This window comes from Falco biarmicus, chromosome 2 (assembly GCF_023638135.1).
Source record: "Falco biarmicus isolate bFalBia1 chromosome 2, bFalBia1.pri, whole genome shotgun sequence".
In the NCBI taxonomy this organism is placed as follows: Eukaryota; Metazoa; Chordata; class Aves; order Falconiformes; family Falconidae; genus Falco; species Falco biarmicus.
The window spans coordinates 16,385,733-16,401,267 of NC_079289.1; the positions used below are offsets into that span (position 1 = coordinate 16,385,733).

At 41.8% G+C, this 15,535-nt stretch overlaps 1 protein-coding gene across 3 annotated transcripts in view; it reads right to left on the minus strand.

Annotated features, from left to right (window-relative positions):
- PDGFD (platelet derived growth factor D) overlaps positions 1–15,535 on the minus strand; it is a 148,264-nt gene that overhangs the window by 58,058 nt on the left and 74,671 nt on the right. For 2 of the 3 annotated variants that reach the window (XM_056329669.1, XM_056329666.1), the window contains exon 2: positions 3,428–3,632. In XM_056329669.1, the coding sequence (XP_056185644.1) occupies positions 3,428–3,632 (205 nt within the window). The remainder of the gene's footprint in view (positions 1–3,427; positions 3,633–15,535) is intronic. The other variant, XM_056329667.1, reaches the window with a different exon arrangement.

The following is a 15,535-nucleotide window of genomic DNA, read 5'->3' on the forward strand; positions in this document are numbered from 1 at the left end:
CCGTCACCAGGGGAAAAACAACAGCACATCTTCCCCTCTGCAAGGTCACACCTTGGCCAGGCACCCGTGCCACAGTCGTGGTACCCTGAGCCTAAAGAGGGCTGTGCCAGGAGCAGCAGGCACTGAACCCCAGGCATGAGGGGACACAATGAGAGCACTCACTGCCGCAGCCTGTGTATTTGCTTGCTTGGGTCATATATCGAGTTCAGTTATTGAGCTGAAGAATAAGGAGGGCAGAGAATGAAGTCATGGTCTCACAATGTCTATGAGAAAACCAGTTCTTTGATATCTGTGGAGCCAGAATTAGGCCCCACACATTGTGGCCAGTGAGGGAGAGGTGAAGACAAGAGGGGCAGGTTAAGTGCAGGCAGCGAGAGATGAGGAGAGCTGCCATCTTTATGGTAAAGTTAAGCCTTAAAACTTTGGAGGTCTTTACCAGGAAAGTTTTTTATTATCAAAGCGCATGCTCCCTCCAAAAATGGAGTTTAAGACTGTTAACCAGTTCTTACCAGCAATGTGTTTGTTGCTCCCTACCCCTGGGTCTGTGAGCCAAGCACCCATCTCCCTGCCCAGTTGTGGGAGCTGAATAGCTCTGTAAATAACAGTCCTGCTTTTCTTTTGCTGAGATCCCATGTAAAAAAAATACCCGCAAGTACTATGCGGCTTGAGAACATCAGCACTGCTGCTTTTATAGTCACCCACCTCAAATTGCAGAGAACAGAAAATAACAGACTCGCCATAACAAAATCACTTAAATCTGCCCAAGCTCTGCTGAAACATATGTTTTTTGTAGCATGACAAAGTTTAGTTTCAGACAGAGGTAAACTTTGTGTCAAGCTCCCTCCACTGTCCTCTGCTCCCCCTCCCTCATGGTGATGGACATGGTACCCGGGCAGCGCTCTGCACTGCCGGCCTGAGCATCCACCACTACCCACGGCCAGCAAAGCAGCCAGAGAATGCTTATTCTAACTTGAGGGGTTACAGAGTTTTCAGCACAGGATCATAGACTCATTTAGGTTGGGAAAGACCTTTAAGGTCACTGAGTCCATAAGATAACTTTGTAGGCTTTGGTGAAAATTGTCCTGACTGACCTCCCCACTCTTTGAGGCCAGGAGCCAGACTAGCTGCTAGCAAAAATGGGGAAAATCCATGGGCTTTCAGGGTTTATTTATATTTTCAATAGCAAAGGATTTGCTGCAATAGTCACAGAAGTAGGTGCAATCTCAGTTGTTTCGCTGCATCTAAGAAGCCTCAGAGGCTGGGTAATTTAATTGCTTTTCAGAATCATCTCTTATCAAGTGCCTGTGGAAATGCTAAGAGCACTTCTAGAAAATTCCGTAAAACCTTGAATATTTCTCCTCCTCCTAAAACAGCTCTGCTAAAGTGTAACTTTTCATTCCTCAGCCTGAATGCATTTCAATCAGTTCAGTCTTAATAGTATGCAAATTACAATAATTAGCATTAATGAAAAACTGAAAGCAAACACTAGGAAGTTTCTGTAAAAAAATAGTTTAAGGTGAAAAGCAAGTACAAAAGGAAGGTAAGGTGCAGAGGTCCTGAATTACTTGTCCAATATGCACAGCATTCAAGCACATGTTCAGCTCTCAGCATTAATTTAAATTAAAACGTGCCTGTCTGTCTCTCTAAAGGAGCACTGCAGGGATTGTCAGGGACTGGAGTTGTAGAAAGGACCTAGTTTTGAAAAACATAGTGAGCATTAGCAAAAAATCTAACCATGAACATAGTACTTAACAGGCTTAAAGCCATCACAAGCTGTCTGCCTGAGAAACTCCTCACTCTGGAAGTAGTACTATGCAAATACAGGTCTTCCAGGAACACCAGGGAAAGCTTTATTGCAATAAACGATGTGATATTTTTCCAGCTTCTATAGACACTTCTCTCCGCATCCTAAATTAGCTGCTCTGGGAGAAGCAGGCAGACTGTCTTCCAAGAGGGTCCCCAAACCCATAGCGCCACTAACAGCTTGACTTCCCCTCACCATGCCACAGTCTTTAATGGCCCTTGACAGAGAATACTTCATCTTTTTTTCCACAGTAAATTAGTCTTCTGTTTCAAAGTTGCAATGCTTTAAGGTCAGCCACAGTTTATCCACTATGTAAATATTAACAGGCCGCTTCTGTATGCATTAGGCTCTCAATCTGGGAAAGCGTTTGCGGTGCTAGGAGGTAACTGTCCTTACCGACTGCTGCTGCTGCTGATCTTGGACCAACAGTACCAGAGCAGAGCAGCAGCTGCCAAGACCATCAAGGCACGGGGAAGGAGAGCCAGTTTCTGCCTGCACTCTTTTATTACTAAATGGAAAACAAACCTGCAGAAATGGTTCTCCCTATTGGTAACTTAGAAAATTAACAAAGCAAAACAAGAAAAAAAGAAAAAATCCACCCTGTGAAACGGCACAGAGCTGCCAAACCCTATAAATGCAAATTGATTGACAAAGAAGATAAGATAAGCAGAGGCTGGGTGTGCAGAAATCCTAACAACCCAGTTCTCTGCATAGATAAAGTGTAAGTAATAACATGATCAGGCAGACAGCTGGTAGCTGAGACTTGCGCGTTTTATGTAAGTAGTATCACAGCAATCTGCCTTTCGGAGTACAGAGGAATCCTGAGCCTGCTCTCTCCCACAGAACAGATAGCTGAATCAAAGAAATATAAACCAAAAACTCCATGGATTTGCACCGTTTTAGTGAGTGCTGGCAAGATTCACCCCTTTGCTCTGCTAATGCAAAGCAGTTTATCCATCTGGGTTAATCAACCAGATCAACTGAGATTATGGTCACTTTTGCTTAAAAAGGGAAATCAAAGCAACCGGGATATAGTAGAGTATACTTTATTAGATATATCAGTATGCAGTGTACACTGATGTTTGTGGACCTATATTTGAAGGTTTTAAAAGAAACTGTACCAGTGAGGAGTAACAATAAAGAGAAACAAATAAATTGAAGAACATAGTTCTACTTTTCAATGTATTTTTATCTGTCCCTCACACTCCAATATAAACACATACCTACTCACTCACACCTCCCAGAGCCTTCTACCTACTGTAAAAGAGGGCTTTTGCCTGGCTGAAACATGACAGAGGGAGCAGAGGACAGAATTCTTTTAAAGCAGTACCTGCCTTGTTAGGTAGCTGGATTTGAGCATACAAGTGCCTTATGCTTACAATGTTATAGAAATACTAAAACCTGCCAAAAATGCTCCAAGTCCAGGACAGCTCAGCTTATTTATAAGTTCAAAGACAAGTTTGGGTTGGAAGGGACCCCTGGAGGTCTGTTTTCCAAGCAGAGCTATCCTAGACCCAGTCAGAGACACCCAAGCTTCGGTTCGCAGTCTCAGGCCAGCGGCCACATCCTTGAGCTCAAAGGTGGCACTACGGAGCCCTTTGCAAGCTTTCACTAACCACTCACCTGCAGATATCATTTTCAGGCTCCTCCAGTCCAAACTGATTATCAAAAGCCAGCTGGATCCTGGTGTTCTCCGGCGAGTGGAGCCGCCACGTCAGCAGGAGGTTCCTGGGGTAACTGCTGGGGAAGCGAGGACTGTGGATGCAGCCGTTCCCTGCCACGCTGATGGTCTCTTCTTTTCGGTACAAGTCTGTGAGGTGATTGCTCTCTGTTAGTAGTCACAACTTGTAGAAATTAGTATGTTGTTCCAGTTACAGGAAGGCAAAAAACACAACAGTTTATAACACAGAACAAATAATTTGCATTTAAAGTCTAAAAAAAGTTGGGTCTAGGAAAAGTTAATATTGAATAGGAAGTACAGTGTATTTCCTCTTAATTCAACCCCCCATAAACACTAAGAACAACAGTTCGCAACCACATAGACTCTTTATTTTATGATAAATATATTATTACTTTTACATTGATATCAATTATATAATTTAATTCTCGCCATTTTGGTTTTAAAACAGATTTTAAACTTCAACAAAAGCTACAAGCTTGAGAACAATGAAGTGAGACAGAGCAATGTAAAAAGGTAAACAGCCCTGCTTCCCAAATCTGGTGCTCTGGGGAGAAATGACCTCGGGACAAAAGCAGCACTAAGAGGCTGCAGGAAAGTGCATACAAGTGAGTCTGTTTATTGTGCTTAAGTGTTTCCTCCCAGAAGCATGTGTTAGGCCACATTTTGATTTTATTTATATGGTGTGAATCATTTGCTGTCAATGGATCATTAACACAAATAGCTGCTCCATGCTTACACCAATGTAACTGAAGTCAGAAACTGTCCCACCAATCCCCTTATTGAGTAACTTCCAGACAAACAGCCAAGCCTCTACTTAATTAAAATTCCACAACTTCTGCCTGAGCAAATAACTCAATTGTTCCTGAAGTTTACTTATACTGAGGTAAAGCCTCAGCTGCTGTAAATCCCTGACTCCAAGGACAACAGGAACTGTGGCAAGACCCAGCTCTTTAAAAGTCAAAACATCTTCCCAGTTGCACCATGCACTGGCATTGTCCAGCTGTAACTGACACTGGAATTTGGCTCCCAGCATCAAAGAATTGCAAACAACTAATTTGTTTGTGCATTGACAACTTCAGTGTGGTGAAATATGGAGGATTAGAAGGCTCTAATTCAATACGTAGATCACGGCAGGATTCAGTTCCCAGTTAGGACTCAGATCTGAACCTCCACCTGTAAGACAACTATCTGTGTTCCCCAAATAGTGCATGGGGATCTAGGACTCTGTTCAGTTACTCACAGAGAGATTTCTAACGCCATTTAAGACATAGCATGGTTTCCTGCCTGGCCTCCATGAGGACAGGGAGGTCCAGCAGCATACCCAGGAGCTCCCAGCAGAAGTCCCCGTGGAAGCTGTGCTGTCTCATGGAGCCATCTCTGTGCATAGGCGAGCTGAGCACCTTCTCAGCACAGCCGGTGGGAGCTACACGTGAACAGGTCCTGAGGCAGTCACCCAACTGCACTGGCCGAATTTCTGCTTACTGCAGGAACTTGGACACTTGCTTTCAGGCCAACACCTAAACACCAGCATCTAAATCTTAAACTGAACAACACCCCCGGTACTCTGCTGAATGTCAGGCCAACCTCCAGTTCCACTATAAGCAACAGAAATATAAAACTGCCTTCTGAATTTGGCTGCTGAGGAAGAGCAAATGGGGGGAGGAAATTTCTCTCACCAAGCGACTCTATGAATGTTGGAAATACAAAACCAAAGTAAGCAATCAGCCACAGCCATCTGTCACACGCAGTAATAAAATTTTTCTCTCTTAAAGTAAAATCTAATGTTTGACTGAAGCTTTCCAAGCTCCTTATAAAAAGAAATATATTTGTTTCATAAATGCTCATGGAAAACGGGAACCAAGAGAAATGGTACAAACTTCATGGTAAGTACATCTATTTTTCAGGTTGCTTTTCACTGGTTCCTGGCTGTAAATACCTTCTTGCGTACAGCTGTAAGGAAAGCGTAGTTGTGTGTCAACAGCTCATTGTACCCTTCTGGCAGGGTAATAATTCTAGCTTCCAAACAACCTGAAACTTGGAAGATAAAGATAGCTCCAAAGATCTAATTGTGACATCTTTCTAAAATGCTTTCATTCAAAATGAAATGTTCTCACACCCTGAGCCACCCTTTCTAAGCAAACATAGCCCTGACTCCATAGCTCACCAAGGGCAGAACTAGCCAGTTTTGTTTTGTTATATTTTGTTTTGCTACGTTTTGACAAAACAATTTGCATTAGGAAGTGACAATTCAGTGAAAATAAAAGCCACCCACCTATCAGTTTTGCTGCAATTTTCATCAGGAACATCTACACTCAGGTCTCTTTTCTATTTTATTTTATTTTCCCCATAAATAAATAAATAAATAAATAATAAGTAAGTAAATAAATAAATAAACCTCGGGTTTTTTCCCTTAATCTGGAACAAAACAAAATGTCCTGCCAACACTCCTGAGTTTGTACTGAAATGCTGAGGACTTTTGGACCCTGAGAACACCCAGCAAACCCACGAGGACACGATATTTCACAGCACTTTGTCCAAAATGCCCAAGAAAAGGGATAAAAATAAACCAGTTTCTGATGAAAGCAAATTCTGAATTTTTGAATGAAAGAACCATTCCCTAAGTCAGAACAAAATTTCCCACAGTAAAACATGGCAGAACTCATCCCATATCTAAGAGTACTTTGCTCTTTCTTGGACAGCAAACTGTCACCCATCATTTCCCCACCATCAGCACGCATTTCACTGTGTGGTTCAGTGTGGTTCGTGCCTCTAAGTGAAAGGTTCCCTTTTCCCAGCCAGTCCCAGTACAAGCTTTATTCTGGAGTTGTCAGCTGCTGAGATTAGAGCGCTAGGGACAGTACCTTTTAAATGTACTCATATGTATACCCCCAAACAAAAATTCTGTGCACTTAACTCAGCACACCAGATAAGAAAGTATGTTACCAGCATTCTTGTACCCCAAGAAGACAGGCTCTGTCACAGCTTTCCATTCAATTTAGATTTGGAATCCCACAGACCGAGATGCTCTGCCAGCAAGTCACTCACAGCTGACCAAGATCAGTGCTGAAATGTAATGGCTAGTGCAGCTCTGCAGCACCCAAGTTGAACAGGTAAGTGGAGAAATAAAGCTACACATGTTAAAAAGCTTAAAAAGCGAAGCACAGTGTCTTGTGATGTATATCATGGTAAATGCAGTAATTATAAAGTCCTTATGGAGGAAAGACTGGAGAGAGAATGCTCAGTATAGTAAAACAGAGGATATAAAAATATTAAAACATGAAGATATGCCTTTTCCACACATGAAAAAAGTATGTTTGTCACAAACGGCCATAAATACTGTTCCTGTAACTCACATGGGATGAAATGAAAAGCCACTCAGAGCCTTCACCTGATGCTGGAGTAGGCTCTTCAGGAGCTCTAAAACAGCTTGATTCCCTCTTACCTCTCTCCCAGCGCACTGAATTACAACCTGAAGCGGTGTAGTCAGGACTGGAACCAAAAGCATTGGAGTTTTCTAAAGGGATTTTCAGTGGGATTTTTCAGAGTTAACTGGTTTATACAGACACAGGAACACAGTCAACACAAACCCAGTCTGAGAAACAGCTTGAGGAGATGTGAGCAACTCCTGTGCTTCTTGTAGCAACTGAGATGTGAGACTAAAATGACGAACCCTTTCCAAGCAAACAAACATTGTGTCCATCAGATACACTGGGGGAACTCGTGGAAACCAGATGCTGGCCATGGGGAAAATCAGCAAAAAAAGACACTTGAGAAAAGATGTAGGCAAAGGAAAAGGCAGTGCCTCTTTCAAGGCACCGAACTGTTCCATGTTGCGATGCAATACAAGGCAGTATTACACAGTGTCCTGAATGTCACATACTAACTGTATTCCATAATGTTTTATGGGAGCAAATAAAAGACGACAGTGGGTAATACACTGCCTGTCACATTTACTAAAAAGCATATAAAATCATTTCACAATGAATAAAAGTAGGTGTTAAGTCATAAGGCAAAAAGGCCATTTAAGCAATACATAGAAGGAGGATATTCTAGATGGCAGGAGCTACAAAGACATCCTTGCACTGGGGGAGGGAAACGATCTCATAAGGAAGATGAGTGGGAAGGAGGCTGGGAGACATCCTTTGCAGTAAGGCAATTCCCTGCAGAGAGTCTGAACTGACTGGGAAGCAGCTTGCTCTATATTTTATTCATCTGAACTAATCTCTCTTTTCTTTTCCGCTTAATTCTTTCCCAACCACTAATTTTAAACACAATCGTACACATGATAGTCCAGCTGTCCAAGTTAGAGGAGCTCCCATCTAAGTGGTCAAAGCAGCTGCATTTTCAGAAGTGCTTGCCTCCCTGCACGGAGGGCAGCTGGGTGTCAAACTGGGAACTGGAAACTTCAGCTCAATATTCAGAAAACTGTGCTTGTCTCCTGACTTTCTCCACCATGGATGCCCAGCAAAACCAATGTTTCTCCTTCCCAGTTAGAGCCTGTTCTCCCAATTCATGCTGCATGAGCAGCAACATTCAGAAACACGGATTTCATCCTGCATTTGCTCTGGATGCCTGCATTTACTTGCAAACTTGAGCAGTGTATCAACACACTCTTGTTAAAGCTACTCCCACTCATGACCTACTAAGAAAGAAGTTTGCCTTTATTATCAGCATTCAACAGACAATGAATTCCTTCACTAAAATAAAATTTTAAAACAAAACAAAAGGTAATTACTGCTTGCTAATAGCTAATCTGACACCTGTTCTTGGCTATCGATTGAGCAAAGACAGTCTCAAAGTGAAAATTCCTGCAGAAAGAAGAATTCAGAGAATGACCCTGTCTAAGGATCTAACCAATAATATGGAAAATTTAGTTTCACTTATTCTAAGTTTTCTGGAATTTTATCCTCGCTTCCTAAGGTGTTGTCCAGTGTGCAAGTTTGCTTTCGTCTTTCTTCCACTTGTACAAGTGGTTGGCCAACCTCAACAACTTTGATACAGTGGTGGACACTGAAAAGCTACCATACGTTGACATATTTTATGACAAGAAATATACCCTCTTAAATCCCATGGACCATAACCTGATGAGGTCATCCTCTGCTACAGCTGAAGAGAGAGCTGTTGAAAACCATGTCAAGTTCATTTTACCACTCATGAAACTATTTGTTACTTCAGGGAAGGTCCTCATGAGTTTGCATGTGGGAGTTTTCCAGATATAACCCTCCTCCCCCACTGCTGCTCTTTGAAACAAATACAGTGGTCAATGGTTTGCCACCAGTTTTTAAACAAATGAGATAACCTTCAGGGAGAATAATAGCTCTTCATTTCCCTCAGTTGAAAATTAGCCTGATCTAACTAGCTGAATCCACAGAGTGAGGAGCAAAGAACAGTAAAACATCTTTGAATCCAGGCCACAAATCAGTTCATCTCAGGGACAGGCATGCCAAGCAAGCTGTATTTATGGCTGCCTGCTCAGATATTTATCAGCTTTTTTTTATTTCTCCACCCTCCTGCAGTAAGGGGAAACTTTTATTTGTTATCCATAAGGTTCTGTGTAAATCAGAGGAAAAGATGACAGAGTTCACGGTTGAAATAGCATATTCCATACCTGGTCACAACTTGTTGGGAAGATGTAAAACTGTGAGGTCATTTACCTTGTTAAAAATGAGGTGGTTTTTTTTTTTTTAGTGAACATAAACAGTAAAATGAATCCTAGTCAGTGAACACATTATCATATTTCTGCTCTCTAATGAAGAAAATAATACTATGTGGTAGTACATGTCTTAGACATCTCTGTTCTTTTAAGGATAGGAACCTAACACACCTAGGTCAGCTCTGCTCCCACCACGATTCACCAGGTGTTCTCCAAGAAGGCAGACCAAGGGACGGAAAGGGTTGGGATCACCAGCAATGAAACAGGAATAGCACAGCCCTGGTCAGGCTAAAAATTGTAAATTGTCTCTTGTGAAGGCACTAAGCCGAGAAAACAGTCATTCTGCTACAAGGATGCATATGTAAGAGTGTATCGGGCCAGTGGATCCAGTCCAAAGCATTACTTCAGGTTGATTTCAGCTTTATACAACTTCAGCAGTCCCGCTTCTTTCAAGGAGACTACAAACTAAATTATAGTTAAGCTCATACTTAAGGACTTTGCTGGATCAAGACCCAAATAAGAGAGCAGCATTTTAAACACCACCCTATGTGTTACTTGTCACCCAGCCACCAAGCAATTAAGAAGTGGACATAAATCCCACTGGAATTGACAAACAACTCTCTGTTTAGTTGGCTTGCCACTGAACTTCAAAGGAGTATCTCTAGGTGCTTGCTCACCTTCTCCTTCTCTGATCTACAGGCCTTTTCTTTTTATATAGGAGCAGGAAAGATACTTCAGGCATCATCAGAGTTCAAATCCAAAGCATGACCCATTCTGTCAGTGAGACAATATCAAAAGATGTGTGTATGTTTAGTCAAACTGAGACCTCACATGCACTCACTCAGCTCCTCCTGAGTCTCTGAGCCATGTGGAGATCTTTGCTAGAAGAATATTTTTTATATCTGTATCGGATATACGAAAGCAAAGCAAAACTGAATACCAGTACAGAAAGTATTATAGTATGAAAAAAACCCAGCCATCTAAAATTCAGTTGAGAGCCACCATCCATTTTATAACAGAACGGTTAATAGTCTGCCTGTGCTTCTGTGAAGAGCAACTCCACAAGTCTTGCATTACATAGTCAATATATGGTTGAACAGGACCTCAACAAAGACCACTCATTAAGTGGGCAATTGATAAGGAAGTCCAGGCTTATAATTCATAGAGACAGGCTGTTACAATGCTTCTCACTATAATAACCATTATTTTATTTGTATTTACTATTATTTGAGCTGTGGAACAGTTACCATCATAACTGCATTTTGAATGTGGTACTAAAGAACAAGTCCCAAAATGAAGAACAGGATGGACTGCATTTTGGTGGGATGAAAGCTATCACCTTTGTCCCCTTTGGTGGATACTTGCTCAGACTTCCACAGATGAATATTGAGAAAAAAAAAATCCTTTATTTTTAAGGTAGTATCAAACTCTATGATGATTGTTTTGTTATTTGCCTTCTTGACAGACATTTTGTTCTATATGAAAGAACATGCTGAATGTCTTATATTAAAGCAGAAGTGTCTATAGATAAGCAACATATGTTAGGCCAACATATAAAACACTTTGTTAACTGCTAGTTGTTTCATGGGTGGTAGTGTTGCAATGCATCTCTCTGTTGGACTCTTAAACTAACACCAAACTGAGTGTATTTTTCTCTTGGGATTCCATAATTAAGTATGAAAAAGGGAAGTCTGCATATCAACAATGTGTAGCTGTAATGCTGTGGAGTAAGACTAACGCAAATAACCCCGTGATCAGAATGAAAAGACATAAAACCTTGAGAAACCCTGAGAAAATAATAAAGAGGGAAATGACTCTCCTGGTGCTGCAAAGAGCTTAAGGAAAACCTGGTAATTGAAGCAGACGTTTGCAGTGAGCACCAGCACCTCAAGAAGAGGGTGGGTACATATCAAACTTGTGTAGTGCCTCGGACAAGATGGTGCCAATGATAAACACAATCGGTACTAAACATGAATATCAACACCAGACTTTGGCTGATATTGTTTTGCAAAGAATTAGTGCATCGTGGACTTAGGCACTCCCAATTTTCCTGTTTGGGCAGTGGCTTCAAGTAAGCAGACCTTTGTGGGAAGTTGCCTTCAAACCCTCCTGGTACAATGAAAATATATTCATTTTTATTTTCCCCTTCATTATTTTTCATGTTTTTATGACCAAGCATGGACTTCTTGCCTCAGAAGTCTGGCATGGCTCAAGTCTTAAAAGATAATTTCTTTTAAGATACTGTTTTAGAAACTGTTTCAGTCAAGCACTCCTAAGACTAACAAGATGTGGAATTTCCTTAAAGAAAGAAAACTGTTGATAAAAGGAGAAAGAAAATCCAGTCAAAGGGGGAAAGGCTTCTCATGTTAAATATACTGTAGCAAATAGACAAGCAATTACTGAGTGGAAGATCGTACATTAGGCAGTAAAAAGAGAAGCTGTTTCAAAAGACAAATCAAGACAATTTTCTTTTGTAGCGTGGGTTTCCTTACCCTCTATGTCAGTACTGAATATCTGAAATCTCTGGAAAGGAGTGAAAGGTTGCTTCTTATAATGGAGAGTCTGGCAATAGTATTCAAGCAGACATCATTTCCTTGGACTGAGTTTGCCATGGGCATGCTTTTAGTCTCCTAGGGTCTGTATATCAACTGACTGCGCAAAGATAAAAGCTTGTGGGGATACTTCAGTGCCTTTAAGGAAGGTGTGTTAAAGATCCAAGTACCTTAACGTTACCTAAGTCTTTTTTTTTTTTTTTTTTTTTAAAGTCAGATGTCACTGTATTAAAATTTGATCGATCATAGCAACTTTCCTTTTTCTGTAGTAGCCTAACAGCTAAATCCCTTCCAAGGAAATAGGAGCCTGTGCTGTGATTCTTCTATTTGCTTGAAAGAATTCAGACCACTTCTGTCTCCCCTCAAGGGATGGATGGGTTCTGGATGCTGCTTCAAAGATGGGTTGTCCATTTTCCAAGAAATGGTTATAGGCAAAATGCAGAAGCAGTTCCTGGAGCAGAGACCAGAACCCAAGACTTAGCCACAAAGTAAAGATCCCGAGGCTTTTCTGCTTTCTACTCCAAGGCACACTGCCCTGGGTTTCTGACAGTTTAGACCAGATCACACAACAGCTCCCTTTTTGTCCTCATGCCTCAGTTTTCTTCTGCTCAAAACCACAGCACTGGGGCAAAGAGGGTAATAGACACGGAGGTCTTTTCCCAGCGTGGAGACAGAGCACAAACAGGGACACAGGGATGGCTTTCCATCATTTAGATAAAACCCCCCAGTCTGGAAAGCGATTTAAGTCATACATACTGGAATTACTGAGTACTTTAAGTGCAGAGGACCTTTCCTGTAAATGCTTAGGATTTTCTCTGGAGGTTTGGCATCAGAACACTGCAGAACTGTCATGTGAATAGATACTGCAATTTAACAAAGTTTCCAGGCACATTCATAAAATTCTTGGCTGTGGTCTTCTTTTATTGTTATGATCTTGCACCAAAGGATCATCTAGAGATTTCCTTAGTCCTGCTCGTTCACTGCCAATATATAGGGACCAGTGGCTGGGATGATGATGATGGTGTACATCCAGCACAGCCCACAAGCTCAGGAGCTGCTGTGCCTCATGCAGTAACAATCTCTCACACCAGCACAGCCGCTTCCTGATCACTGTAAGCTGAAACCAAAATTGGAAATGGAGTTGGCTCCAAAGGCTTGATTTACACATCCCAGCTTCCCAAGTCCTTTCTGGAAGAACAGCTGTTTGGCTAATTACCAAGAGGAAGTGATTGGAAACATTCTTTCTAGGCTGTGTGGGGGTGTTTGACAAAAAAAGAACAGCCTAAGAAGTTGTGGAGCTAAGCCAACATTCAGGCTCAACTTGTACTGCTGTCCCATGCTGTCCCTGCTGCAGCTGTCCCACCTGCACTCAGACCCAGCAGCACGGGGCTTCATGTGCGACTGGCTGGTTGCAGCTCTGCAGGGAGGGTAAGGATGTCAAGTAATGAGAATCACATAATTTTTAGTTCTGATCGAGGAATTTGCCAGCCATTTAGGGATACTTACTGCATGAGTCGAGCCATCTAGTGCAAAATGTTGTCCTCTTACTGTTTTCTCATTGTAGTGCCCGACACTAGAGGAGCAATGTAAAGTGTAATGTAATGCAATTAAAAAAAAAAAAAAGTAAAAAAACCCTAACAGTGTAAAGACATACACAGGTAAAGGTAATTCTGAGGTCAGAAGACAACTGTGGTCCAGTTCTCTGTTTAACAGTGGATGTTTCCTTGGTTTTGCTCCCTGTCTACGTGAACCTGACATGTTCATCACCAGTTTTGTGGTGGTTGGAGATGTGTGTTGTGCACTATGGCAAAGTGAGAGATAACTTCTTCTCTGAAAAGTTTACAGTTTACAAGATAAAGGATAGAAGAACTAGAAATTCCAGAGGAACATTATTTATATTGTTCAGCAAAGCAGTGATGGGAAAAAGAACTAAATATCTTTCCAGATTTCTATTCCAGAGCCCTCATTGGGCAAAGCCCCTAGAAAACCAGGTTTTATTCTTTACCCAGAAGCTCCCTAAATGGGACAGGGAAAATACAAAGAAGAATTTAAAAATCAAAATCAAAATCAGTAGGTTACTTTCTCCTTTTTTGGCAAATAGGTCACAATACAATGAAGATGTGCATGGAAGTTTTCTTCCTGAGAGAAAGGTTTTCTGTTCATTTGAAAAACATAATCAGAGGAGGACTGGGGCTTTCTACTGCACATGTTCCCAGACGTTTTGTAATATGTTTCCCTACTCTTAGGTTTGTTAAGTTAGAGCCACGACGGATGCTGCATGAGCAGATGAAAACACGCTGAAAACTGTCTGGAGGAAACGATATTCAGGACTCTGCTAAGACTCCATGGGGATCAGACATAATGTATCTTTATGTTCTGAACAGAGCTGAGTATACTGTTGGCAAATCAAGAAGTAATTAAATAATCCTTCACTTTCATGGGCCTTCGATGAAGTCTCACTTTTAAACAGAAAACTGCAATCCCCTGCGCAATCACACTGGAAGCAAAGCCAAACTTCAATGTTGTCCTTTGACTGTGGATTCAGTAAAACATTTGACAGAAGAATCGAGCAGTTGCAATGATAAATTCAGCCAGCTTTGGCTGCAGATCTCACCAGCAAGAACACGAAGCAGCACATTTCACTCCACCAGCTTTGAGAAGACATGTGAGATGATGTAACACTAACCAGCACACACCATCAGCAACCCCTCACCTTAAAGCTTGCAGAGAAACATGGTGAACCAGCCAAACTCAGTTTGCCCCTACCTTGCTGGAAGTCTAATGCTGTGGAGGAATGCCTGTAGATGTCAGGGCAGAGGATTTAAGAGAGAAATCTCAGGCTGTGCCTTGCTCCTCTTAACCTAGACAGTTCAACAAATCAGCAGAAAAAGCACACAACAGCAGTATGCACGTAGCTGGACACCAGATGGGACTTGGATGCTTGGCTTGGGCGTGACCAGAGCAGGTCCCTGGGAGCATGCAGGACCCAGCATGTAGAGACCACCACCAGGCCACCAGGCTTCGCAGCCTGTGGGTAGCCCTAGGGTGAGAAGGTCTACCCACCATCTGCGTTGGCTGGCAAGTCAAAGGGGACTATTTCACCGCTGTCTCACCCCAGCTCTGTGCTGGTATTGATGTTGCGCATCTCGATGAACGTCGCATGCTGAGGTCCTGTCCAGTAGAAAGGTACAGCTGCTTGTTGACTGTTTAACACAGCTCTAGCAGCTGTTTGGCTGGAGAGGAGCCCAATAAGAGGATTATGTGACTGAGATAAAAAGGGTGAGAAAGTCCAATAAACACAGTACTCTCACATCATTTCATTCTGTGAACACCCTGTTTCAGAAATATTGAACAGAGATAGGGACATACTGCACCATTTCCTAGGAAAACTTTTTTCCATACTAATGCTTGAAATGCAGAAGGCTGCCTTGGCACTCCTTGGACTACCCAGACGAGTGACTTTTCCTCAGTTAGCTTTGCATATTTTTTCATAGCATCTAGGATGCCAGTCGAGTAAGGCAAAAGGATTAGCATCAGTCTATTTCTAGTCATAAAAAACCCAGAATATATGGTATCAGAGTTTTTTTATTAGCTTCAGCAACCTGAAGCTAGATGTTACCAGGTATGGCACCAAGAAAAGAAAAATTCACGACAGTACTGCCTAATACAATGCTTTGGTCTGTTTCTAGGAAAAAAAATGAGGAATAATAAATGTTCCTTCATTGCATTTAGAGCTCAGAAAGTAAGTTACGAGTCATTTCACTCTTGCCAGTTTGAACCCTTGTCCAAAAGCAGAAAAATGTTAAAGTTCACGTGTCTGACATAAGAAAAAAAAGCAAAAACAT